The 27,640-nt window shown below is 45.8% G+C and overlaps 1 protein-coding gene across 2 annotated transcripts; it reads right to left on the bottom strand.

The window, feature by feature from the left end:
- Window positions 1-1,194: 1,194 nt before the first annotated feature.
- CILP (cartilage intermediate layer protein) lies at window positions 1,195-20,740 on the bottom strand. 2 transcript variants are annotated; one of them, XM_054042322.1, is made up of 9 exons: window positions 20,703-20,740; window positions 16,714-16,867; window positions 13,953-14,036; window positions 11,259-11,528; window positions 9,249-9,434; window positions 7,654-7,968; window positions 7,401-7,509; window positions 4,934-5,091; window positions 1,195-4,278 (listed from the first exon to the last, which is right to left on the bottom strand). In XM_054042322.1, the coding sequence occupies exons 2-9, from the start codon at window positions 16,778-16,780 to the stop codon at window positions 1,931-1,933; spliced, it is 3,537 nt and encodes a 1,178-aa protein (XP_053898297.1). In that variant the 5' UTR covers window positions 16,781-16,867; window positions 20,703-20,740; the 3' UTR covers window positions 1,195-1,930. The 2 variants fall into 2 exon arrangements, with proteins under 2 accessions (XP_053898297.1, XP_053898298.1); XM_054042323.1 differs by lacking the exon at window positions 9,249-9,434.
- Window positions 20,741-27,640: the final 6,900 nt, after the last annotated feature.

The raw sequence follows: 27,640 nt of genomic DNA, 5'->3' as shown, positions 1-27,640 counted from the left end.
GGGGACTCGTGGGGTGTGGCGGGGGGCTCTACAGGGGCGGTACTGGGGACTCCTAGGGGCCCTGCCAGGAGTGACACCAAGGCGGCCGTACCAGGCACCGCCACGGGCAGAGGTACCCTAGCTGGGACGGGTGTGACCCCTGGGCGGTTTTGAGGCTCTTGAGGTGGGGCCGTAGGAGACTGGGAGGGGATTGGGCGTGCTGCCACATGGGGCGGGGGCTGCCACATAGGCGTGGGGTTCCGATCCCAGAAACAGCGTGGTGAAGTCGTGCCTGTGCAGTGTGGCTCTGCGTGCCAGAAGATGGTGCTCATCAAGGGAATTGTGAGTCGGGGTCTGGGGAGCACCGGGCGGGTGAAGCGGGGCAAGCCTCCGACCCCGCTCCCAGGCAGGAGCTCGAGCGCCGGATAAAAACGTCTGACGTCTGGAAGCGGCTCGCGGGCCATAGTTTGCCCACCCCAATCTAAGTGCATTGGTTACCTTTTAGTGATCTCTTTCCATGCACAGTCCCGTGCTTGAGGTTTACTAGCCCAAATCTTAAACTTAAATATTCATTTCAAGTGGTTTGTTTGATTGTAAAATATACAGTTTGCTCTTTGTTGGTTAGTTGCATATGTCAGCCATTCCGGGAAGAGAAACAATTCCCTATGTCTTGTGCAACTAGCCAGTGTGACGCAGATTGAGAATATGGTTCATGAGCAATCAGCGGATCAGGTTCGAAGTACTGAAGAAATTCATGATAACTTTCCAAGAATGAACAAAGTTAGAACCTCAAAGAACAAAGTAAGGCCTAGATCCTCACCTCCATGACAGCTCTGCACAGTGCAGCTGAGGAGATGGGGGGGAGCACTTTCCCCATCTCAGGGGCTGCTGGGTGCCAATTTGGCTGTCGGCGTTCCTTAGAGTAGCCTCAGGGCTGCTCCAGATTGCATTGGCTCGTAATTGCCGCAACATGCCCTGACTCAAGCCCTGGAAAAATCCCCAGTTGCCCATTTAGAGCAGTTTTACAACTGCTTTGTGCTAGCAGAGCTGTGCCCACAGCGTCCGCCAGAATCTGACTTGGATTAAGGATTTTGTGTTCTGTTTTGGGAATTGTTCATGAAAAGAAAAAAAATATTCACCTTTTAATTTAGCAAATTATTCCTTGCCAGGAATAACTATTTTGTTACTTGAACATTAATCTAGACCCCTCAGACACAGAAGGAATACAGCACTATCGACGTTACAAAAATTACCTTTTTATGAATCTACACTATTTTACAGTGTGGAAGTTTGACTTGAATCAAGCAAGAAGCAAAACAAAACAGTAGCCTTAGGCAAGTGAAACCTAAAAATCCACATGACTTCTTCTCAGTATGCTACAAAAACACAAACTAAAATAAATGCACTATACAATACTTCAGTAATGAATACACAGTTCTAAAATAAGCAAGGAAATAAATAAAATATTTACATTTCAAGTACAAAATCTTGCAGTTGAATTCAGTATGAAGAAATCGGTTTATTCCTTTTTATTGTTCATGTACTCCTAGCTGGCAAAGTCTTTGAATCCAGAACATAGAACAATATTTTATGTGCATTATTTAATCTCTGAATTTTTCCCCGTTAGGTCAAAGTTTGAAGTTGTTTAACATCAGGCAAAAATAAGATTTTATGGTGATTGCATTTAACTAAGGATGTTAACAGGGTAATACGATTGGCCCCAAATATGCTTCATATCTCTCCTTTGTGGTGCAATAAAAAGAAAATCAGAAATTGATGAACCTTAATTACTCGAGTTGAGTGAGTATAGAAATGATGTCTCCAGAAATTCAGTAATGATCCCCAACTGCAGCTGAGCAGATGTACTTAGATTAGCTTATTGGCAGGTAGCTATTCCTTTTAGAATATATTTAATCAAATATGGGTACTGTAATGGTGCCCTGGTATGTTTCTAATCTGTTGGGGTACACTGAACTCTTGGTGAACTTCTGCGTTGGGTAACTCTTCTCATCTTGGCCTGGCCAATGCCGATGTCTCTTTGTTGCCTTCTGATCCCTGTTCTTTCTCTCCGCCTAGGTGAATTCTGCAGAGACTGGAATAAGCTTTGCTGCGCCACCTCTCTTTCAACACAGTTAAAAGTTAATGCTATGCCTATGTTGCTCTTCATAACTCGGGAAGTACCATCAGACGTGCCATCGAAACATCTACCCAGAGCGATTTCCTTGGCTATGCTAGGGTTCTGGTCAGTGACTGTGTAGATTCCATAATTATGTCCAAGAGGGTCAAGAGGTGCCAACATTGTGTACTCCCCGGATTCATTATTTACAGCAAGTGGGGGGTGGTTCACTAGGTATTCCTGGAGCATGCTATTAACACTTTCTCTGTAACACTTTCCTTGGGGAATGATTCTTACCAGTGTACGGTCTACACGGTCTTGGTCATACAGCATTCCACTGCACTTAAATTCCAGGCACACTGTGGAAAGATCTGATTGCTCCATGTCTCGAATGGTGCGCACATCTCGGATGCCGTAAAGCTTGCCGACTGTGTATGGATGCGTGCCACCCATGTTGTGAGATCTTATGTTCACCTCTTGGGGTCCGTTAATTTTTACTTTCATATAACATGCCCTATATTCCATTGGGTTGGGCCACCAAGCCTGGTAGTCTTCAGTCCAACTCATTGGATCATTTTCATTGAAGGGAACTGTATTGTAATCATATCGGTCTCTCTCTACTCTGTAAAATCTGAAATGAGCGGCACTGTAGTGTGCTTGCTCACATTCTCTTAGGTTTTCACTGGCGTAGATGGGGCCATTGCTCTCTCCTGCCGTGCTTGGACTTGGTTTGGCCACTGTGATACTGAAGGCAGTTTTCTTAATTCTAGGATCCACGTGATCTGTCCTCCTGTAGTTGAGCTTGTTGAGATATGGCTGTGGGACTCCGACGGCGTTAGGGTTGAGTCTGGGAGAAGAGGGCACAGCTTCAAGTTCTTCTCCCTCCAGGCTTGCCAGGATATAAGCTGAGTAGGCATCTGGACGTTGCTCATCGCAGAAAGCTGGTAAGCAAGCCCCGTTGGGACCAGTGACTGCGCTGTCAAAGCGTCCCCATGCTCTAGGGTTGGATGAATAACCTGATGCAGGCTCCATGTTTATAAGGGAAATCACAGCCCCCTCAACTTGTTCGCTGGGCAGAAATCTCTCACTTCTGTAAGCTCGTACCTTGACGTAACACCTTCTGCTCTCTGGGACATCCAGGTTGAAGAGCCTCCTCTCTCTGATCTCCATATTGCCAACCAAGAAAATTCTTTCCTCCCGTTTGCGACGTGTGCTTTGGTCAGGTTTGAAGTCCCCTTCTTCCTCCCACAATCCTGTCTCTGGGTTCAGTGACCAAAGCTTCATCTGCTGCAGGTGTTCTGGTATCCTGACCTGCGCAGAGTCCAGGTGAACCCTTACTTTCCCTGCATTAAGAAACTCGGTGGCTGTTTCATCAGTGAAGTCCATGGAAAACATACCATATGTGTGCAGCGGGAGCATGTCGCCTTCCTCATTTATGTAGTTCAGGTCACTTTGTGCTGCTGTAGCTGTTGACATATTTCTTGGGTCCAGAAACGTAACACTGGCTTTCACTTTGCCTGTGTAGAGTTCACCATTCTGCCTATAAAACGTATTGGGAGGAATTTCTAGTTCAGCTATCGGATCATCCCCTTCCATGTCTCCTAAGGGAATCGTGTTCGTTTCAGAGGACTCTAACATAACTGGGGCTTTCTTTCTTAGTAACTTGATCTCGTGAAACACGGCACCTCCCTTTTTGTTGAAAGGCAAAACTTTAGTCGTGTTCACAAACTTCTGTAGGCGGTCGACAAAAGTAAGAACCAGCCTCTCTGTGTCTGCTGGGATGTGGACAGAGAAGGTTCCCTTGTAGCCAGTCATGCTGATTCTGTTGTTCCCTATGTATATATGGCCAAACCTTATTGGTTCACCATTATCTGCAGCTATGGCTCTCCCCCGGACTGTCATCTTGATCTCAGTGCACACGCTACAGCCACATTCCACAGCAACTTTAGTGGGAAGGGTGTATCCACTGCACGATATTTCTCTTATTTCCATTTTGGAGACCCCACAGCAGTAAGCAGCACGGTCTTTGCACTGGAGTCCTTGATCTATCTTTCCAGCACATATGTTTGCTGGACATTTACCAACGTCGTAGTACAAGGAGTTAGTTGCGTTTTGGAAACAGTCATGTGGGAGTCTGATGAAGTAGCTTTCAGGTCTTGGATCGCAGGAAGCTTCATCGCTTGCTGTTAAAATAGATTTTATTAGTGAATGTGTAGATATTTCTGTGCTGTTTGTTGCCACATGATACATCTGAACCCCTCAGATATTGATAACCATTATTTCAATAGCAATAAGGTTTTTAAATTCAGAATAATTGGCTGCGTTACAAGCTTCTGTTTAGTCAAATGCCTGTGGTTCTAGTTCAGCAAAGCACATGCTTAAAAGACGTGATTAAGGTCCGTCTATTCAGAAAAGCACTCAAGCATGTGCTAACATCCCATTCAACTGAAGAATTTCCTTTAGTTATTAAGGTGAAGCATGTGCCTGAGTGTTTTGCTCAATAGGGATGAACTTAAACATATTCTTAAAGTAAAGCACATGCTTAAGCGCTTTGTTGAACTGGGGCCTCAGCCCCATTATCTAAAAGGACTGAGATACTCCGCTCATATGGCAGAGAGTGCAAAGGACAAGTATTTTGGGTAGGTCATTAAACTGAAAGTTGGTAGGTGATCCAAAGTGCACAGGACTGTCTGGCTAATATTGAATGTATCTTTTATTAATGTACTAATAATGAATATTATTTCCGCAAAACTTGTCCTAAATTGCCTCAACATGTGTGCCCACTGATTTTGCACATTGGCAATTCCCAACTTCTTGTAACATGCCACATTTTCTTACCTATTACAGAAAGTTTAGCAGCTTGGGATTTCACAGACCCTGCATCATTGCTCGCCTTGCAGAAGTACTCTCCTGCCTGGTCTACCTTCAGGTTCCTTAACACCAGCTTGCTATTATATTTGTACACTGAGGAATCCAGCAAAGTTCCATTGTGGTACCTGTAAGAAACAGAAATCATTCCCATAGCCTGATCAAAAGTGAAGGTGGGTGGGGAGAGATAGCTGAGTGGTTTGAGCATTGGCCTGCTAAACCCAGGATTGTGAGTTCAGTCCTTGAGGGGGCCACTTAGGGATCTGGGGCAAAATCAGTACTTGGTCCTGCTAGTGAAGGCAAGGGGCTTGGCTTGGCTTGATGACCCTTCAGGGTCCCTTCCAGTTCTATGAGATAGGTATATCAAAGTATAAAGTAAAGGAAAACTTGATGGGACAAGGAAAGGATGGTTTTAGTGGCTACTGCACAGGACTGGAAATAGAGACATGGGTTTTATTCCTGCCTCTGCCACACATTGCTGGGTTGCTCAGTTTTCCGCTCTGCAAAATTGGAATAATATTACCTAATGGAGATGGTGTGAGCTTTTAACTCTCTAATAATGCGCTTTGAAATCCTTAAGTAGAAGGCCCTACAGAAGAGCAAAGTATTTTTATGAGTATCTGGTAAATACATTATTGTGGGGCTGTCCACATTTTGACATTGAGGGATACATTGGCAACTCTCTAGGAGCCTGTAGATAGTCCTAGTTATAATTTACACTTACTGTTAAACTAAATATATGCAAACAGCCCTAATATCTGCCTGTGCTTGTATTGTCATTGATGGATGGCTAGTACTTGCTCGTTGGTTGAGTCACCAGCACTGAAACCAAAATGCTCAAGCATTCACAGAGATATTGGAGGGATCTATTAGACCACTCAGAATTTGTCTGTGGTTTGAAAGCTTTTATCACCAGACCATATCCCACCCCAATAGAAGGGAATGGGAGTCTCTCCAGTGACTCCTGTGGGCACTGGACCCAGGCCATCTGTGTGTTGGAGATCTCTCTCAAACTGGTAAAAACTTTCAGACAGGTAAAAACATTTAAGTATCACCATTGCACATCAGTCTTGGGCTGGATTCAGGTCTGGGCTACGCTAGGGTAAACTCAGTGATGTTAAATAAGCTCAGAAGTTAGGTGTGGGTCTTTGGTATGTTAGGCCAGTCTGTTCTGAGAATTTCTAGCAATTTTCCTACCATGGAACTTGGCCTGCTGGTTCGGCTTAACCGTTGCTAGAAACTGTGGAAATGCTTGTGCATGATTTTTGCCACCATGACACCAGGGTAAGATACATGGTCGTCAAAATACCTTCACTTGGCCTATGCTGGGGCTTCTACCATGTCTGGCACATGTAGAACCACAATGGTCCTAAACTTGGTAAACATTCTTACTGTAAATCCAGCTTTAGCATAGCCAGCCCCCACAGGTTGTATCTAAAACACAGCAGACTGGCGAACGGCTACCGACCACATTTGAAGGTTCTGCTGGATTAGGGGTTTTTGAATGATTATTTATATATTTTTTTCCATACAAACTCTAACTGCAGACTTGTACAAGAAGTAATATACACCTCTACCTCGATATAACGCTGTCCTTGGGAGCCAAAAAATCTTACCGCGTTATAGGTGAAACTGTGTTCTATTGATCCACCGGCGTGCACAGCCCCCCTCCCCCCCCCCCCGGGAGCACTGCTTTACCGCGTTATATCCAAATTCGTGTTATATCGGGTGGCGTTATATCGAGGTAGCGGTATAGTAGTATAAATCTTAGAGAAACAATTATTTACAATAATAATTTCCCATGCTATAAAGTCCTACACATTATATCTGTCACATTTCAAAAATATATTTGCTAAGACAATAAAATAAGAGGAGATAAAAATAAAATATACACTACAGAAAATTACTCTCTGATCCATCAGTTTTACTGTATCAACTCATCACACAAGGTAAGGGCCAGATTGTGAATAGCACTTTTCACCGTCAGCAATCCAACTAATGTCAATCTTTGTGGAGTAAAGTATTACTTGCGGTGTGTAAGGACTATTATAATCTGGCCCTAAGTCAGCAGTGTGCTTTGATTTAGGCTGCATTTTGGGTATCTTTATACCAAACTCTTCCTCAATAGCAAGAGAATTCTGCGGGGGATTTTTGAGATTCCAGATGCAAATGACCTGACACACTATTTATTGACCGGAAGCCCTTCAAGGCGCAGGGATTGATTCTTTTCTATGGCTCTGCACCACCCAGCACAGTTGGGACATTTGGGCACGACCGTACTATAAATGCTTCCTACTAACAATAATATAAGGATTTATTATGGTGCTGCAGAGGAACCTAAATGCACAGGGACCCCTAAGAACATTGTTGCATCTCTTATAGCTGTAGCACACTCAGAGACAAAAAATAACTTTGTGGGCCGCCTTTAATTGCTTACCAGAGATACTGAGCAGGGGCTGGATTCCCGACAGCTTTACAGCAGAGTATCACATTTTGCCCTATTCGCCTCACTTTATCCACCGGATTCTTTACGATGTACGGCTTGTCTGTGGGAGGGAAGAAAATCCACATTCTTTTCAGTTTAAAACCACGGTTAGATTTGATGAATGTTAAAAGCAGCAGCAAACTCCCGAGCAATCAGTGGATCATAGCAGTAAATTTTATTGCCAGGAGTCTTTGTCTGTAGTTACCTGCTCTCTTCAGACGCACGTGGATTATTGAGGATTTCTTGGTGCTTTCAGGTATGGGGACAGTCACAGTGGCGTATCTGGCCTTTTTTATTTTCAGAATGTTTTTGCCGTCGGGGCACACTCCAGGAATCCTAAACCCTCCGTTGCTATCGGACTCCGTTAAGAGCTTCAGATTCTCAGACTGCACGTAGACAGTAGCTTCAGCAGCCGGTGCGCCGTCTGCAAGGGAGACCATCCCATGCAGTACGTGGTCCTCACACATGCAGGAATCGCACTCCGCATTTACGCGGCCCATGGAACAAGTGAGGTTGCACTCTGGGGAAGGAAGGCGTGTAGGTTAAAATGGAGCATTCGGATTCAGTCTGGTAATGCTTTCCATTAAGGACCTTGAGTCTTGCTGTAATTCAAATTGACTAAGGCAGATATTACACAGGAAATAAATTTGATCCAAAACACATTTTTATTAATGATCAAGAGTTGTGTATTAGAAGTAGATTGACTACAGAGCCATTACATTTTCATTAAGTGATCGCTTTATGACTATTGGTCACTATCTTGAAATAACTAGCTACGGCGAACATTCCATTCCTCCTCCCAGCATGGAACCTTGGGGAAATTTGAATCTAGTTTTGGATGTGAACTTTCCAAGTTGGCCACAGCTATACAATGGGCCAAATTAAACCACAAATCCAAACACCTTAAACACTGGGAAAGTTGGGATGCAGATCCAAGTGTACAGGTCATGACTCAGATCTGTCTATAAAACGAACTACCCAGTTAACTCTCTGGGTCCAGTTGTGTCCTGACTTGACTATGCAATGGGGGGTACTGCATGGCCATTCTCTGAGGACAGAATTAGGGGTCTAATAGATTAGCTCTAAAACAGTGAGTCTCAACTTTTTCCTAGGGTGGACTACACCTAATAGAGTGTGTTTCAGGGAACCATCTCCCTTTCCAATCACAATGGCTCACACCATTTCGTCTTTCATTCACAATTGCTTAATAGCTCTGTGGCAGCTACAGTAATATTAGGGAAGTATATAACGTAATTTGCTTACTTTTAATGCTACTTACCATGTGCTAATAAGAGGAGAACTAACACCACGTAACCAACCAGCAGACCACTAGCAAGTACTCTGCGGACTACCAGTGGTCCATGGGCCACAGTTTGAGTGCTGCTCTAACAGGACATTAAACGTAGATGCTCCTTAATCCAAGAGATTCACAGCATCCCTGATGGAGCCCTGAGTGTTTTCCACGCTTTGATCCCCTAATTTTGATGCTTTGGTATTTTAATTTTAGCTCATCTCTGGAGCCCTCTGTTTAATCACAGGGTAAGCACAGCACAGACAACAGCAGTATGAATTCCCCATGCTTCCCCATCAGTGTACTTCAGCCGTGACCTGACAGGATCACCCTCGGGGTGAAGGGGTAGATCAGGCTTTATGGCTTATTCACTCCTTGAGCTCCTGCCAGATTCTGGCAAGAAAGATGCTAAAACCGTACTGGTGGTTCCTGAACCCTAGTAGTTGGAGTGAGACCGTGACATTATTCCAGGTAGGTAAGGAACACTGTAATCAAGTTTATATGAGCACCTGAACAAGAATGTCCAATGCAGAGTCGCCCTTCCTCAGTCACTTCATTACAGTGCAGGTCCAAGTGGCTCTCTGCCAGGCAGGTTCTGATACGGGTCTGGACACCAGTTTTGCCGCATTCTGCTGAGCACGCACTCCATTTCGACCATGGAGACCAAAACCTTTTTGAATCGTGCAGCAAAGACCCTTGAATAACATCATTGCTGTGTTACTAAGATGCATGTTACATATACTGTGTATTCTCTCATGCCTGGGAAAAAGGCAGTGATTTTTTTAAAATCATTTAGATCTTAAAAAACCCGAAACATATTAATGATTCTGAGTAATAAGCTATGAGAAGACTTCTGAATGCATCTGACTTAAATCTGTGCAGGCTACTACATTCAGAATTACTAAAGTAAAACTCAAGGGCAATAGATGCTTAGTCTTGAATGTCTTTGTTTTAAAGGAAATCAAGCAGACATTGTCACTTACATGGAAGGATATAAGAGAGTTGGCACAAGATAGTCCAATGACTCTGATAATAATTAAATGGATGTTGTCTACAATAACATAGGTACATCTCTCATTGTGAGAATTGCACTTGTTTTACAAAGGGCAGAACAGAACCCTGGAATACTACTTAGCACTTACATAGCATTTTATGGGTCAGATTATTTGCAGTGCGTGATATGATCTTGTGTATGGTTGGGATCTTAAGACACTTCAGTTAAAAAAGTTACTAGATGGAATTAATGTAATTTAAATTGCTTGCTTGCAAAATACACAGTCTGCTCTAAGTGTTTAAAAGTCACCATGCCCCATAAAATATTTATTAGCACATTCTTTTAAATATGTACAAATCTGCTTTTATGGAAAAATGTCTATGCCCCATGTTATATGTTCTTCCAGCTGTTGTAATACACCAGCTAGAAGGTCAGGTTACCTGGTAGAAATGCAGACAGATGCCCAGCTAAGTGTCTGAATAAGAGTGTTGGAATATGAACCCCTGTCTTATAAAAGCAGATGTTTTATGTGGACTTCGGTGGCTGGAGAAGGAAAGCGAAGTACAGCAACTGCAGAACTGTAATGGCTGGCTCGTCGAGAAGTGCCATGGCTTAAATGCACATTTTAAAGCTGTTGGTGCCTGAAATCCCGCGTTCAGGTTGGTTGATCTGACAGATAACGGTCTCAAAAGAGGACCGTACAAGCTAAAACGCTTTTATGGGGTGAATGATAAGTAGAGCCCTGTGTTTTATGCAAATGTGAAATAGCACAAAATAAAACAAAAAAACGAAGATTAAAACAACATAAAATGAAAAACTCACCCCTCAGCGGAAGCTCCTGTATCTCCTGTCCTGTCAGCCTGGGCCTGGTGTATTGGGTTGCAGCATCACTCAGGTTTGGCCCAACTGCCCCTCCATCATGAGGATGGGGGAGTGGTCGGGCCAAATTTGCGTGAGTGGCACTGTGACCCTGGGTGCCAGGTCACAGTGCCCGGAGCAGGGAGCCAGCCCCAGCCCTGCAGGACAACAGCCATCACTGCAGGTCGGATGCAAGGTGGACTTGCTCTGCAACCATCCCCTCATGGCCTCCCCCCGGGGCAGGGCCCAACTCCTTGGCGGGGGAATGGCTAAAATGAAACTATAATAGATTCCTGGAAAATAAAAGCAATTTCACGGGGCTTTAATTATGAGCCCTGTTTTATGTTTGGAGCCTGGGTCAAGAGACTCAGGCTTGTGCTATTGTGCTAAAAATAGTAGACATTGCCGTTCAGGCTGGAGCTCGGGCTCTGAAGCCCAAGGAGGACAATGGGCTCCACAACCTGAGCTCCAGCCCAAGCCGCAGCGTCCACACACCTATTTTTAGCGTCCTAGCATGAGCCCCGCACCGTAGCATTGATCCGGGCTCTGCTGCTCGCTGTGTAGACATACCCTGCACATCCTTGTTGGATGGCATGTTGGACCTTATTGCTTTAAGAGTGACATGCTAAATAGTAATTCCACACCCCCGGAGAGCTGCTGCACTTACCTATGGGACACAGGAAACGTACAGCATAATTCAAACAGGTTTTTCCTGCCGGCTGCTCCTTATTCAAACACCAGAATCCCTCCTGTAGGCTAGCGTGGACCACTTGGCCTGTGCTCTGGGCAGGAACCCAGTCTGTGGTTCGCGCTTCAATTCGCCTGGGTCTCTTGCACACCTTGTCCCTGAAGTAAAACCTGATGGCGTCTAAACGTTCGTGATCCCCGTTGCCGCCTGGATGATCAACATTGAACCATGTGGTCCACTCCCCGTGATCTGGATAACAGAAAGGAGGCTGCAGTCAGCTTTGGAGGCATGATCACCACACCACTTTCTGGCTCTTGTTCCCATTTAATTTTTAACCTGGAATGTTGTTGTTTTTTCTCCTGTGTGTCCACAGACTGGGACTGGGGTGTCAGGAATCCTGGATGCTAATGCCAGCTGTGCTGTGTTACCATGGGTACGTCCCTTAACCTCTCTGTGCCATAAAAGGTGGGTATAATACCTCCCTGAGAAGGATGTATGAGACTTAATCAATTAATGTTTGCATGGTGCTTTGAGATCCCTGTTTCCAAGTGTGGTCAAGTCTAGAAGCTTCTGTTCTAAGCCAGCGGTTCTCAAACTGTGGGTTGGGACCCCAAAGTGGGTTGCGGTCCCTTTTTAATGGGGTCGCCAGGGCTGGCATTAGGCTTCCTGGGGCCGAAGCCAAAGCCCTGCCGCACAGGGCCAAAGCTGAAGCCTGAGGGCTTCAGCTCTGGGTGGCAGGGCTCAAGTTACAGGCCCCCTGCCTGGGGCTGAAGCCCTTGGGCTTTGCCCCACCCCACCCCCGCCTCAAGGGCGGCAGGGCGAGGGTGGGCTCAGGCTTTGGTCCCCGCTCCTGGGGTCATGTAGTAACTTTTGTTGTCAGAAGGGGGTCGTGGTGCAATGAAGTTTGAGACCCCCTGTTCTAAACAAATTTGTCAATATTAGATATTTCCCCTTGTCATGAAACATGGGTTATCCCCAACCCGTGTTAGCTCTAACCACAGGCTTGGTAACAAGAGTGAGTTTAATTATCAGTTTAAGGGGGAAACAAGCAGCTCAAATTGGCATCCCAGTTTTTGAGCCAATGCAAATCCTTTATTTGAAATGCAGGTGGTGTGTCCCTGGTTTTTTGCTTTTAGCTCATCACACATGGATGAGTCATTCCCAGCCCAACCATTGCTAATAATGGTAATGAAGGGAAAATGAGATGGGAAGGTTTGGGTAACTGCTGTGAACGTCTGGCAATCCCTCTGCCATAACATCATTGTTCAGCGCTTTCTGTATCCGCTGCAATTTAAATCCTAGTCTGTGGTGCCTGACATTAGGGAACATCACTTGAGGCATCATGGTATTTCCTGGGGATTGGCCCGGCTTTGAGCAGGGGGTTGGACTAGATACCTCCTGAGGTCCCTTCCAACTCTGATATTCTACGATTCTATGAAAAAGTTGGGAGGAGCTGATGGGCAAAAATGGCGCTGGGGGTCATTAAATCTGCTTGGTTCCTTATCACCGAGAAATACCGTAGGGTATTGTAGAAAGATACGGGTTGTGTGCAGGGTGACACTGCGCTCAGCATTTCTAGAGGATTCATGCCTGGTGGGCTAACTAGTTACGTTGTTTGGCTTCTCTGCCACGTTCTATTTGGGATGTAGGGCCAAATTCATGGTAGGGAGCTTATCAGAGAACCCACCCACAGCTGATTGGGAGCGTTAGATGGAATTTATCTGCCTTCTTTTAGCTCCCCAGCTGCAAAAATGCCACAGAGGCGCATTTCAGGGTGGAGCTTAGGGAGCTGGGGGCCAGATCCTCAGTTGGGGTAAATCGGTGCAGGTCCACTCACTTCAATGGCGTGACACCGATGTAGGGATCTGGCTGGTGGTGTGCACATTTTTGCACAGAGGCCCTCTGATTAACCCACGGCACCCGCACACAGCCCTGCGTGCAGATTATTCCCAGCCCTGGCGGGAACTGTCTGAATGGGGAGAGAGGGTGGGGATGCTTTCAGCTAGAGCAGGGGGGACACATTTACTCTGCTTTAGCAGACCCGTTACAGGAGCATATTTACATTGATCCAGAACTTGTAGGGGACCCGTGAGAAATTCCAGCCATTGATTCTGATGCTGGTGGCTTGTCTTTTCATTTTGCTGGTCGTGTGAGGAGAGCTCTTAATTCTCTGAGTGGTCCTGGGGCTGGGTGGTTTTCTACCCAGCCCAACTTTCTCAGGGCACCTTCCTTCTGCTTGTGCACAGTGTGGGACAAAGTCTCCTTGGAGAGTTCTACTGAAGATGGAGGGAGCCGTCCATCAAACTTCTTCTGAGGGACTGAGACTGGATGATTTCTGGTGGGGGATGGGGTGTAGTGAAACTGCTCCCCATTCAAGATTTCTGTATGCATTCCTCCTCTCTGAGGAACCTTACGTGCCTAAGGGAAGTGTATGAGGCTGGATTCCAACTAGAGATATGGGCTGTGGTTGTATATTTGACCTTCAGTATTCCCGGAGAGAAGCCCGAAGCATATTGCAGTGACAGCCGAATCCTGCCGGAGGTGGGGATGAGGCCATGGCATAAGTGCCTCATCTTGTTAAACAGGTTGGATATTAAGCATGAAAAAAATATACGTGCACAAAACGACCTCTGTCCCCACCAAGCAAAGCTCTGGAGATGGAAAATGACTTACTTGCTAGGTTGTCCTTTACAAAGGGAGTGAGGGGTTTCTGTCTGGGCTGGAGCCTGCTGACGGATTGTTTCAGAACCCTCTCACCTGGGGGAGAAGTTTACAACAACAATAAAGACAGGGAAGAATTGATTTTTTTCCAAAATTTCTTTTAATACACCCCCAATGTTAGTGCTGCGGGAGCCAGGGAATGGATCGATACTGTGAGATAGCTGAGTAGCTCTGCAGTCACGTGATAAATTGCTGGGGATTCAAAGTATTGATGGTCAAAGGATGTCTGGTTTTTAAAAGCTAGACGTAATTATTTTTGAAGCAGCCCTGGCTTTATTAATAGTCGATATCCTCAAGAATTTGCTTCTCTGCAATGGGTCTGAGCTGCGGAGTTTGGATTTGGGTTTTCCCAAAGCTGGGAGGTACATGAAGCTGGGGCTCGCTCGACCCTGCTCTGCGTTACATGGGTACTTCTCCCACTGACTTTAAAGGGAGCACCACCCGTGTAATTTAGTGCAGAATTGGGTTTTGATTCAGCCACTCTAGACTTAGGGCCTGCCAGGAGACTGTGATGTGGATCCAGTTCTCAGTGGCCGTGTTTGGGTCCAGAGTTTCTGTGCACGGCCATCTCAGAACTTCTGTTTTGCACCAGTAACTGTCTGGGTAGAGAACTGCTGTGTGACCCTCCTGAGCTACAAAGGGCCTGCATCCTCAGTGGAATTTAACCGTGGGTTGAAAACACTTTTGTATTTAAAACTATTTACAATGCCAGCCAGACCTCCCGATATTCCCATCCTCGCCAAAAGCCGTCGGTCTGGGAATCTCACAAAAGCGCCTCTTCTCACCAGGTTTCCTTCCTGACAGCAAAGCAGTGGAAATTCTAAATGAACCAAGCTGTTCTGCAGACCATAGGGCCAAAACCTTGTCCCAGTGAAGCCAATGGCAAAAGTCCCATTGACATCGATGTGACCGGAAATGTAGTCCAATAATCAGTTGCTAGCACTGCTGACTCATTGAAAAAACCCTTCCAAAGTGCGTTACAAATTCCAGGTAATGGCTGCCAACTGCTTTGTTTTATTTAATGCTGCAGTTAACCCCAAAGGCTAAATCTTTAACACAGCGCCCTGCCTAGGATTGGGCACTGGGCAAATGCATAGGGGAAAAGAGGAAGGAATGCTCCTCTAAGGCTGTAGCATGCTATTCTGGCCCCATCTCTGCCCCACACTTGAGCCCAGCCCCAAATCTTTGATGTCTGCACGGTTGGAACATGCTTAAGATTCAGTAACCAATGGACAATAATAGCTATGTACTGCTTTAGAAATGTAGGGCTGCAAGGGGCCTCCAGAGCCCACCCCCCTGCACTTTGGGGAGCAATAATCTAGTTTCCCTCCCAACGGGATAAACTATGAGGTTTGAGGCCGAGTAGTATAATCACGCATGGGCAATGGGTCATTGGTGACTGTGAGTGAGCCGTTAGCCCTGTTGTTGGAGGTCAAATATGTTTTGAATGAAATTTAGAGCTGTTTAGACTGGAAACTCAGGCAGGCAGGCAGGGATGGCTTGTAACACGAATGAGGAACTAGTTTATCACCAGTGTTGCGATTAGATGTTTTTTAATGGCTTTCGTTGAGAGATAAGGAGTGTGTGTGTGTGGACCTGGGCAACAAAGGGATGATCTAGATTTGTTTTCTGTTGCCTTTTTCTTTAGTTAAATTTGTGCTGCTGAAAGGAAAGCTAGAGATGCTGGCCAGAAAATGGAAACTATCATGGATTTTCCCCACATTTCGTTTTGACTTCATATCAAATACTAATTTTTGCAGAAATTTCCCAACTATCTCTATTGACAGAGACTGCGATCCTGCCTTGAGTCAGAAGGGGGTTATCTGCTCTATTTTATTGCACAGGCAGTGTAACTGCAGGCTTCCTAACCCACATTGCCCCATCTATATGCTGATCCTGCCCAGGATACCATGTGTAAGACAATGTTGACTCTGTGGATTTCAGCAACGGGGCAGCCAATCATTGGTGTGCAAACTCCTAGTGTAGACAGAATGCACTGCTATAAACCATAATTTGCACCAATCTCTCTTACTCGTGCTTGAACCCAGGGTAACCTGTACCAGTACAAATCACGTCTTTGCTGGTCGATATGGGGGGCCAGCGATTCAGCACTGCCACTGATGGCTGGCTGCTGATGGCTGAAATTGGGGAAAATTCCCAAAATAGACAGTGCCTAAGAGGTGACAGTGTAGTAGAGGGCCCACAAACTACACCATGTCGTCTGGGGTATGGCTCTCACTTATAATGCCAGTGGTCCTGGGTTCAAATATTGGAGTAGAGGTGGGAGTGAAAATTAGGGGACTTTGATTAGAGACAAAGGATGGTCCAGTGGTTAGGGCACTAGCCTGGACCTTGGGAAACCTAGTTTCAATTCCCAGCTCTGGTACAGACTTCCTGTGTGACCTTGGGCAAGTCACTTGATGTCTCTGGACCTCAGTTCCCCATCTGCAAAATTGGGATAATAGCACTGCCCTACCTTACAGGGGTGTTAAAGAGTGTGAGGGGATCAGATCCTACAGTGAGGAGGGCCAGATAAGTACCCTAGATGGGAGATGTTAGCAGGTAGTGCCAATGCACCAGTGATTTTTCTGCCGTGGGCAATTCCACTGGGAATAGGCCTGAAAACAACAGCTTATTTCATATAGGCCATCAAACAGCCATCAGCCGGTGACAGCTTTGGGTCACTACCATAATGTTGGTATAAACGTTTAACCTTCACTTAGAACAGATGTGGTGGCCAGAAGAAGGAGCGAGAGAATCCATCCTCTTGCTGCGATCATCCTTTTCTTCACTGACTGAGCCCCCACTGAGACTGGAGAGTCTGCCAATAATTTTAGTCCCTGGGTAGTTTCCCTGAATCAGGTCACCTGTGAAGACAATTTCAATCATCATAGGTCGGATCCAAAGCCCACTGAAGTCAGTGACAGTCTTCCCATGGATGTCAATGGGAATTGGAGGAGGCCCTATCTGATGGTTCTCTCAAAGAGGTCCTACAGGGCAATTCATCAAGGGCCAGATTTTCCCAGCCTTCCTTGGGTTGGGTAACACCTCCCTCCAGATAGAGGCTGGGTGATTTCAGGCCCCAGCATGCTACGACTGTTGTCAGTGGGGCTCCTCCAAGACTGAAGGACAATTCAATATAATGATAGGTGGCAAAATCTGGTGCTAAAAGAGCTGAGAATGGCTTTGATTCCTAAACACAAGAGTTGACCTGTCTGGTAGGAATAGCCTTGAGTTCCGGTCTGAAGACTATGTTCCTTGGAACTACGCCATATGGCCATTCTCATTAAACATACATTTACCAGTGTGGGCCAAAGATCGCCTTGGGTAAACAGTCCTGAGGCACACGGGCTTAAGGCTACATTTTTACAGTATCCAATCATTTGGGGGCCCTCACAGTATAACAATCTAGTGTAAGTATTGACCAACCAATGTGAAATACACTCCTTTGCCGCTTACACCCACCCACCCCGTCTTCTGACCAACTTCCACTTGATGTGGCACTTGTACCACCATGGGCCTCACGTCTGGATTCACAGATGTTAAAGCCGGTAGAGGGACTAGTATGATCCTCTAGTCTGACCTCCTGCATAGCACTGGCCTTAGAGTTTGGGCTTCTGTCTATCCCCTCGCAAACATTAGGGTTGATTCTTCTCTCACACTGGTGGAACTCTATTGACTTCAGTGGAATTCTTCCTTATTTCTATTTGTGTGAAAGGCGCATCTGGCACAGTGTTCTAGTATTTGTGTCCTCCCACCCCTTTCAAGCCAGGCCCCTAGATGTGTTCTGCAGACAATGATTTCATGGAAGATCATTAAACCGCCTTCTCATGGATTAAATTTCTATGCAATCCTGATGTTTCAGGACTGCTGCAGTAACCAAGCCCGACAGTCCCACATTCCTTCTGAAACCGCAACCTTGCTCCAAGAATGACACAAGTACAGTGGCATATACCGGAAAGGAGTTGCGACCAATAGTAAATACGGTTTGGAAATAAAATGTAACTGAAACATCCACCCAGACAAGTTCCAGAGCTGTCAGCACTGTAGATTAGATCACATACCTCTGGCATCAATGTAATTCTGTTACTTGCAAAGTGGAATAGCATCAAGCGTGATCTAATGTCCAATCCCAGCTCTGCCACTGACTTGCTGTGTGGCTTTCTGTAAGTTATATAGTAACTGCTCAGGGGCTTAGTTTCCCCATTTGCAAGTTGGGGATAATGCTACCTACTTATTTAGCTGCCTCGCAGGGGAGGTGTGAGGACTGATGTTTGTACAGCGCTTTGAAAGTGTAAAAATTCTATATATGTGCAAAGTATTTTGAGACAAGGTAGGAGAGGTAATATCTTTTCTTGGATCAACTTCTGTTGGTGAAAGGTACAAGCTTTCGGACTATACTGAGCTCTTCTTCAAGTCAGGGGAAGGAAATCAGTGTCTGAGCTAAATACAAGTTTTTTGGGACAAATTGTTAATCAGAAGGGGTAGTGCATGTTACAACATGCATGTACAGCAGTGGTTCTCAAACTGGGGCCGCCGCTTGTGTAGGGAAAGCCCCTGGAGGGCCGGGCCGGTTTGTTTACCTGCCGGGTCCGCAGGTTCGGCTGATCGCGACTCCCACTGGCCACGGTTCGCTGCTCCAGGCCAATGGGGGCTGCGGGAAGCGGCGCGGGACAAGGGATTTGCTGGCCGCCGCTTCCCGCAGCCCCCATTGGGCTGGAGCAGCGAACTTGCGGATGCGGCAGTTAAACAAACCGGCCTGCCAGGGGCTTTCCCTACACAAACGGCGACCCCAGTTTGAGAGCCACTGATGTACAGCATGCATTACCCCTTCTGTTGACCAATCTGTCCCACTTGTATTTAGCTCAGACACTCTGATTTCCCTCCACAGACCTGAAGAAGAGTTCTGCATAGCTCAAAAGCTTGTATCTTCCATCAACAGAAGTTGGTCCAATAAAAAATATTACCTCACCTACCTTGTGTCTCTCATATCTTGCAAAAAAGTATTATTATTACATTAGTGGTTACAGACCAGGGACTGGGAGATAGGACTTCTAGGTTCTATTCCCAGCTCTGTCCATTACGAGGCTCCTTGAATAAATCACATAGGCCCAAACTCACAAGTGTCCCAGATTTTTGGGGTGCCCACCTTCTGATCTGATTTTCAAAAATTCTGAGCATCATCTCCCATTTAAGTCACTTGGAGTTGTCAGTGTCTGAGGCGATGTCCCCAAAGTCAGTGGACATATTGAAAATATAGCCTTAACCAATCTGCCCCTCAGTTTACCCATCTGTAAAATGAGGATAAGATTTACATACCTTGCAGGATGGTGGTGATGCTTAATAACAGTAGTGATAATGCCTAACTGTTAGAAAGTCATGTTTACGAGGGGTGCTGAGAAAAGGTACTATAAGGGTCGGAAATATGTTTATTATAACTTAAAAGCTGTGAGTGGCCAAAAAATGATATAAGCAGGAAATTAGGGACAATCGTGGCTTTTTAATGAGAATTTGAAATTACAGTCTAACAATACAGTCTAATGGGGGAGGGATAGTTCAGTGGTTTGAGCATTGGTCTGCTAAAGCCAGGGTTGTTAGTTCAATCCTGGAGGGGGCCACTTAGGGATCTGGGGCAAAAATCTGTCAGGGACAGTACTTGGTCCTGCTGTGAAGGCAGGGGACTGGACTCCATGACCTCCTGAGGTCCCTTCCAACCCTGATATTCTATGACTAGCAGAAGAAAAATCACTCCTAGTTAAAAGCCTATTCCCATTTGGAGGCTTCTGTTGTAACTCAGCTTGTTATGAACTGGATTTCATGCAAATCTCAGCCAAGAATTAGGACATTTTTTCCTTTCCCATAGGGTGCAGAAGCCAGAAACTGTCTACATTCCTGGAAGCCCAAGACACAGAGGGTTTTAAAAATGTTCGTTTTCCAGCTGAGCTTCCCACTGAGACAGGGGGGTTTAAGCACTCTGCATGCTGTACACATTCCCGTTTATCTGGAAAGAGGATTATGAATCCGGAGCTAGTCACAATGTAGAAACATATTCACATTCAATGAGGTTGAACAGCTCCATGTAAATTAAGAGGCTCCCTTGCTTGGATGTACAGATTTTGTGCTTAAAATCCTAGGTTTGACACCTACAGAAGAAGGATTGTGCTTTGAGGGCTGCTAATAGCTGTGTAATATATAGAAATCTGATAGAAGGAAGGCAGGAGACTTTTCTCCCAAGCACTGATTTGAGTTGAATAGAAATGAAAAGTGATCATTTCTGCCTAGGCTAATGATCTGTCCTGTACTCGTGTCAGACCACAGTTCAACGTATATTTCCCCCTTTCCATGTTTTTCAGAGCCATTGAGCACTGTCTCTGAAATATATCCCTCAACACGCCATCAATGAATTACCACTTACAGTATATAGATTTTTTCAACCATAAACACAGTCAAATACAATTACTCTGCCTTAATCACATGTTTATGATCTATAATCTTCTAACCAGAGGGGGAATAAAACCCTAGATTCATTCACGTGCACACATCACCTAGACAACAATTAAGGGAAAATCCAATCTCACTTGCTGCAAAGTTTTTAGCCAAGCTACGATAGGAGAGGTGAAGCAAGAGTTAGTTGCACTCACAGCATCCTTGAACTAAGGAATTTACAACCCTTTAGTAGAAGAAATAGAGTTTGCAGCTTACCAAAGTCTCCTGTATGCTACTTCTGAGTTGGGCTACAGTACAGTACAAGCGATCTCAGCAGCTTGAAGCCGCTGGGGTCTCTTATATAGCACAGCGTGTAGCTTAGGAGGTGGCACTGAGCCACAGGGCTCAGAGGAAACCAAATAGAAGAGTGAGGAGGAAACCGCAGTCTGAATAATCCCTGAACAAGGTGATTGCATATTCAAACTTTTTGCAAAACAATGCAAAGCAACGGCAGACTGGGGAGCTACAGTGCCCTAATGGAGATGAGTAACCGGAGAGAGCAAAGGGGCTGACAAAGGATATAGAAACTGCACTGGAGAGCAAGTATGTCGTTTAGTACTGGAGTATTATTTCTTCATTACTTATACCATGTCCTGAGGTGTGACAGGAGCCTCAGTGAACAGCATGACAGACAAGAGGAAGAGAGAGAGATCACTGTTACCGTTTTTACTTGTGGAAGAGGTTTAGATACTAGGCTTATGGGGGGACAAATAAGAACCCTGATAAATAGATACGTCCCTGCCTTGAAGAGCTTACACTTTAAAATTTAGGTGTCATAACATGAGAGCACAGGATCAGACAGGGCCGGTTAAATAACAGTGACATAAGCCCCAGTCCTGCAATGAGCTCTATATGGGAATAGCCCCATGCCCATTCAGAGCTCATCACAGAACTGAGACCCTGGTTAGTTCACAGGCACTTCTTGGAGAGCAACCTTTTGGGGTTATTTCTGAGGTAAGGCGGGGTAATGGTGGGGAGTTGTTTGTTTACTATTTTCCGTTTTAATTCCGCTCAGTTCTCTTCTTTCTTCTGCAGCTCTGCAGCGGCCCTGCGTGTCAGGAGGGATGTGATGAGGTGAGTGTGCCGGGCCGGTTTTGGGAGAGAGTTCCAGGCATACTGGGTGGCAAGGCAGAAGGGGCAGAGACGTTTGCTAGAGAAGGAGATGAAGGGGAAATTGAGGCTGGAAGGAGGAACATACCAAAGGAGACCAAGATGTTGGCAGAAGCTGAGTGATGAAGTAGGGAAAGAAGTGAGACTACTAAGAACTGAGGCTGGGTGGAGACTAAAGATAATATGGGGATGGCCCACCAGCTAAACAAATATTTTGCCTCATTTTTAATAAAAATAATGAGCTTGGGGACAGTAGAAGAGAGGACATGGATGTAGAAATTACCACATCCGAGATGGAAGTCAAACACCTTAATGGGACCAAATCGGGGCGGGGGAAGGGGAGCAGCTAATCTCTATCCAAGAATGTTAAAGGAACTAGCACATGAAATTGCCAGGCTAATAGCAAGGATTTTTAATGAGCCCATAAACTCGGGGGTTGTGCCCTATGCCTGGAGAATTGCAACTATAGAACCTATATTTAAGAAAGGGAAAAAAATGATCCAGGAAGCTATAGGCCCATTAGTTTGACCTCAATTGTATGCCAGGCCTTGGAACAAATGTTGAAAGAGAAAGTAGTTAAGGACATAGAGGTAAACGATAATTGGAATAAAATACAGCATGCTTTTACAAAAGGTAGAGTGTGCCAGACCAACCTGATTTCTTTTTTTGAGAAGATCACTGATTTTTTTAGTGGATCTAATCTACCTGGATTTCAGTGAGGCAATTCCTACAGTACCACATGGGAAATTATCAGTTAAATTGGAGAAGATGGGGATTAATAAGAGAATCAAAAAGTGGGTAAGGAACTGGTTAAAGGGGAGATTACAACGGGTCACACTGAGAGGTGAACAGTTAGGCAGGAGGGAGGTTACTAGTGCTGTTCCTCAGGGATCAGTCATGGGACCTACGATGGGGTATACAAACCCCACACTGGGGCAGAAGGGGCTAAAGGACAGTATTGAGCCCAGTTAGACCTGCCCCTCCAACCCATGTTGCTACTGGAGGCCGGGTTGAAAAGGGAGCAACCCAGCTCTGGAGGCTGGGGAGGAGTGCAGGCCTAGGCTGGGGAGGAGTGCAGGCCTAGGCTGGGGAGGAGTGCAGGCCTAGCTTGTAAGCTCCTGCTCCATATACTATATCAGCGGTTCTCAAACTGGGGGTTGAGACCCCAAAGTGGGTCATGAGTTCCTTTTAATGGGGTCACCAGTGCTGGTTAGACTCATCACCAAAACCCGAGACAGACGGACAGCCAAAACCCGAGGGCTTCAACCCCAAGCAGCGGGACTCGAGCTTCACCAGGGCCAGCATTAGACTCACTGGTGCCCAGGGATGATGCTGAAGCCTGAACAACTTAGCTTCACGGGCCCCCCCGTGGCATGGGGCCCGCACAATCGCCCTGCTTGGCACCCCCTGAGGCCGGGCCTAAGAGTAGAATAGCCTCAACGTGGAGAAAAACCTAATTGTTGCTGTCGCTTCACTGCCTCCCAGAATGACAAGGCTCACAAGTGAAAACCAGGCTCAAGCATCACACTGAAATGTGAGTACAATATTCATATTCCAATTGATGCGTTTGATAATTATATGGTAAAAATGAGAACGTCAGCAGCACTTTTTCAGTAACGGTGAGCTGTGACACGTTCGTATTTTTATGTCTGGTTTTGTAAGCGAGTAGTTTTTAAATGAGGTGAAACTTGGGGTACACAAGACAAATCCGACTCCTGAAAGGGGGACAGGGTCTGGAAAGGTTGAGAACCACTGGGCGAGAGACACCTCCCGGAAGTAGTATATGCTGGGCCCAGCTGGGGCTGACAGTTTGGCTTCCTTTTTATTTTTCCGTATCTGGCACCATCAGAGGGTGCACCTAGGCCTCTTCCCGGGGTCAACACTCCTAACTCTCTCCTAGGGCTCTGGGTTGTAGCCCAGTGGAATGGGTGGACCCAGGCTCTCCAGCCACTCTCCCACAACTGTGTGGATGCCACCCAGCCCTCCGAGGACCCTACTACAGGACCAGTGTTACCGAACATTTTCATTAATGACCTTGGCACAAAAAGTGAGTGTGTGCTAATAAAATTTGTGAACGACACAAAGTTGGGAGGTATTGCCAATACAGAGGATGTGTCTGTCACTGTCTCTGAATATTTTGCACTGGATTCCAAGAGTCACTATTTCAGGAAGATGCATGACAAAGACTTTCTCTGCAAAACAAGGAGAAGGTTATTCCACATGTGAAGAAAACTAAACGGGATATTAAAACTAGACTGCTGCGGGCGCAGGCCTGCCTGCTTGAGATTTTCCAGCTGTTCTTGTCTGAGCCTCTCCTGTCAAGGATAAACGCAGCTGGAGAGGCTACCAAGAATGTTCAGGAGACATACACACATTGCTCGGGGAAAGACCACCAGCATGTTCATGCAGAGGTTCATTAAAAACAATTCCCCATGGAATTCAGATCTGGTGATCGGTCTCTGGTTTCACCATCACTCACCTGCAATCATTGCACCAGGTTAATGGCAGATTGGTCATGGGACATGTTGAATGCCATGGTCTGTAGCATGCAGAGCTTGAGCCTGACAGGTATTTCTCCACAGGGAGTTCAGATTCTTTCCACTAGCCGAATATGGAAGATACCATCCATTCTCCAGCTTGGCAGGGGGATGTTGCTTTGCTCCCATGCATCCTCAGAGTTGTAAGCCACACAGCCAGACAAGAGCTGAGTATTTCTAACGTGTGATGTGCTGATAACAAACATGATATGTGGCTGTCCCTGGGCCTGTCCAATGTGGTTTATCCTCACATTCTCCAAGACTGCTATGATGTCTATATAATAATGCACTGTATTTGTATGCCTGCCTGTCTTCCAACAGGTTATATGTGTTTTCTGCCATAAATAATGGCAGAGCAGTGTATGAGTGCATAGGATTGTGTCACCATGTTGTGGTTAACCTCTCGTGTAAAAGCTAAGTTACTGTTGTCTCTAATGTGTGCCATGTCGCCCTCCAGTGGCTGACGTCTACTGAGGACATAAAACTTGAATATATACTAATACTACGTATACATGATTCTTGTGGGTCACAATTCATTCATTTCTAATATTGTAGTTCCTGAGGCTGCGTGAGAAAGGTTTTAGCTTTCACTGTTTACTCTTTTTGTGTGAGGGATACCTGGGAGTTTTCTTAGTCAAATACCTTCTCTGTGTTTTATTGTGCAAACTAACCCATTTCTAGTGGACACGGATCTGAAGATCCAAATACTGCAGAACTTTGGGCTCCAGATCTCATTCCAGAGCCAAATGTCACGCCGTATCTTCAGTGGTCCAAATAAGAGCCCTTAATCAGGACAACACCCAAACTTTGAACAATTTCAGCTCCGGGTTCAAAATCCAGATCTGAACTCGCAGTTCAGAATCCCTCCAGAGTCTCCGGTTTCTAGGATTTTCAACCAGCACAAATTTATTCAGTATTTAAGACGGAGGAATGTGTTAGAATGAAATGGACATTTTTTCATCCTTTTTTTTTTTCCTTCTTAATGCTTTTCACCTGTTAATTTTAAAGCTGGAATTAATTGAAACTTCATCTCTCCCTGAATTAGCATTCAGTCCAAAGCCAGAATTCCTCCTGAGGCTAAAGGGATGATGCATCCAGTGGTCCGTAGAGATTGTCTAGGACTTAAGGGGCTTGTCTGCTCAGCTTCCATGCCAGGCCACCTGCTCTTCACTCTCCTTCCCATTTGCTACTGTGGATTAACTCTCAGGAGGCTGTGTGGTTTCCTACACAGTTACTTCTATGATTTGATATAGGAAGTATAACTAATTGTAAAACAATAGCGTATTTCTCTGAATTTTGCATGATAAATTTTCCAACAGTGACCAGTACCAGAACTTCAGGGGGAGTGTATAGAACAGGGTAATTTTAGAGAGATCCACCCTAGTTTTCCCCAACCAGCTTCTGGCAATCAGAGGTTTAGGATCACCCCAAGCATGGGGTTACATCCCTGACTATCTTAGCTAATAGCTGTTGATGGATCTATTATCTCGTTCTTTTTTGAACCCAATTACACTTTTGGCTATCACAACATCCCAAGGCAATGAGTCTGCTAATCTAAATCTTATTCTTTTCTGTTCTGGTTCTTATACTGCACCCATAACCATGGTATCTGAGCACCTACTCTTGTTTGCCTGGCTACATTCCCATTCACACTGCCAGCCTCCCATAGGGATTTGAAGCTAATCTCCCTCTGCTTATGTGTGGATTTCTCTGTAAGTTCCTCCCTCTTGCATCTTTATGCAAAAGGAGAATACAGGATTTTAAGTAACAAAGGCCCAGATCCTCACACATATTTCGGCAGCTAAATACCTTTGTTCTGGGCCTAATTGCCCACTTGGTTCCACAGCAAACACTGTTTTACAATAAAGTTAAATCCATTCTAGAACAAGGAGCTGGGAGTTCTGATTTCATTTACCACCTGACTCCTTGGAGCTACCCAACCATTCTACAGGGATAACTAATGCCGACTTTTTTTTTGTAATCTTGTTTGATACCCTAGCCCCCAGCAATGTTTTCCATGTTATATATTCAGTCTTGGAGATGTCATAGAGTCCCAAGGGCTCACTGTGAGGTTTGAACCATCATCAGACCTTTCAGGCACAAAATTATTTTGTAACTTAAAACAAACAATCCTTCAGCTTAAAGTCATGGCCCAGCTGCCTAAAATCTTTGGAAAAGATCCAGAAAATGTACTACAGTAGTTTGCTTTTATTGCACAAAGGAGAATTTACAGGCTGTGACTAGGAGTCAAGAAATGACCAGACATTTCCCACTGGAAGGATTTGGTTATGAGTTAAACTATGGACCATGGTTAAATGCTATTCAGTTTTACATACATCATTTATGTAACAGATGTAAAACCTACCTCTGAAGTGTTAAAAGCACTGTGGGAGTTTGAGAATCTGTGTCTGGTGAAAGATTAATTTTAAGCTACAACTATAATTCTGGCAGGCTTTGCCTAAAATACCAAGCAAATTAGGAATTAAGGTTCAAAGAAAAAAAGCATGGTACCTGGGGACCTCAGGAAGCATGTTTCATATCAGTGTTTCCAAAACAAAATACTGCAGGATAATTATAACAAAACAAGCAGGGGAGGATGGTCCCTGTCTCATTCCTGACTTCTCAACATGTTGTAATGCACCACGCCATGGATTAAAAGCAGGTTCCTGTAAACAAAAATATGAGGGCAACACTTTTTTCTTAGCCACTATGTTAGGGTTACCATACGTCCTCTTTTTCCCGGACATGTCCGGCTTTTCGGCACTCAAACCCCCGTCCGGGGGGAATTGCCAAAAAGCCGAACATGTCCGGGAAAATGGCGGCTCTGCTCCTCCCCTGACTCTTTGGCTCTGTTTAAGAGCCAGGCTGCCTGAGCGCTACCGGCTTTGGGCAGCCCCCATGCCTCTGGACCCTGCGCCGCCGGAGCCCAGGAGGGGAAGTGCCTGGCTGGGGGCGCAGGGTCCAGAGGCAAGGGGGCTGCCCGAAGCCCAAGCGCTACCGGCTTCACGGTTTGCCGGGCAGCCTCCAGACCCTGCGCCCCTGGCTGGGCTCTTCCCCTCCCGGGCTCCAGCTGTGCTGGGGAAGCGCTGGCCGGGGGCGCAGGGTCTGGGGGCTGCCCGGCAAACCATGAAGCCGGTAGCGCTCGGGCAGCCCTTTCCTTGTGGCTGGGAGTGGGAGGGAGGAGGGGGCGGAGTTAGGGTGGAGAAGGGGCGGAGTTGAGGCGGGGCTGGGGGTGGGGAAATGGGCGGGACCAGGGCCCTTGGAGGGTCCTCTTTTTTTATTTGCTGGATATGGTAACCCTAGCTGGTGATGATGTTTCAGCGCAGATCAGTTAGAATTTTAACCTTCTACCCTCATCAGCACCTTCCTAACCAACCCGGAAGGAAACAGCATTGAAGTTTCAAAGCAGGCCGGGGCTTCAGGAGTGACCGTGTGTGCAAGCAGAAGATAAATGTATACTGTGCTTCAAAGCCAACATCTGGTTATTTCATAGTGCCTCTTTAAAAT

Source organism: Malaclemys terrapin, chromosome 10 (genome assembly GCF_027887155.1).
Source record: "Malaclemys terrapin pileata isolate rMalTer1 chromosome 10, rMalTer1.hap1, whole genome shotgun sequence".
Lineage (NCBI taxonomy): Eukaryota > Metazoa > Chordata > Testudines > Emydidae > Malaclemys > Malaclemys terrapin.
This window is presented reverse-complemented; position numbering and strand designations above follow the sequence as displayed.

Bases quoted from the DNA above. Each gene is read 5' to 3' on its own strand.
- CILP (XM_054042322.1), bottom strand. From the start codon at position 16,780: ATGATCGCAGCAAGAGGATGGATTCTCTCGCTCCTTCTTCTGGCCACC. The intron at 14,037-16,713 runs GTTAAACGTTTA...CTTCTCCCCCAG, and splicing joins CACATCTGTTCTAAGTGAAG to GTGAGAGGGTTCTGAAACAA. The intron at 7,969-9,248 runs GTGCTCATATAA...TTCCTTCCCCAG, and splicing joins CATTGGACATTCTTGTTCAG to AGTGCAACCTCACTTGTTCC.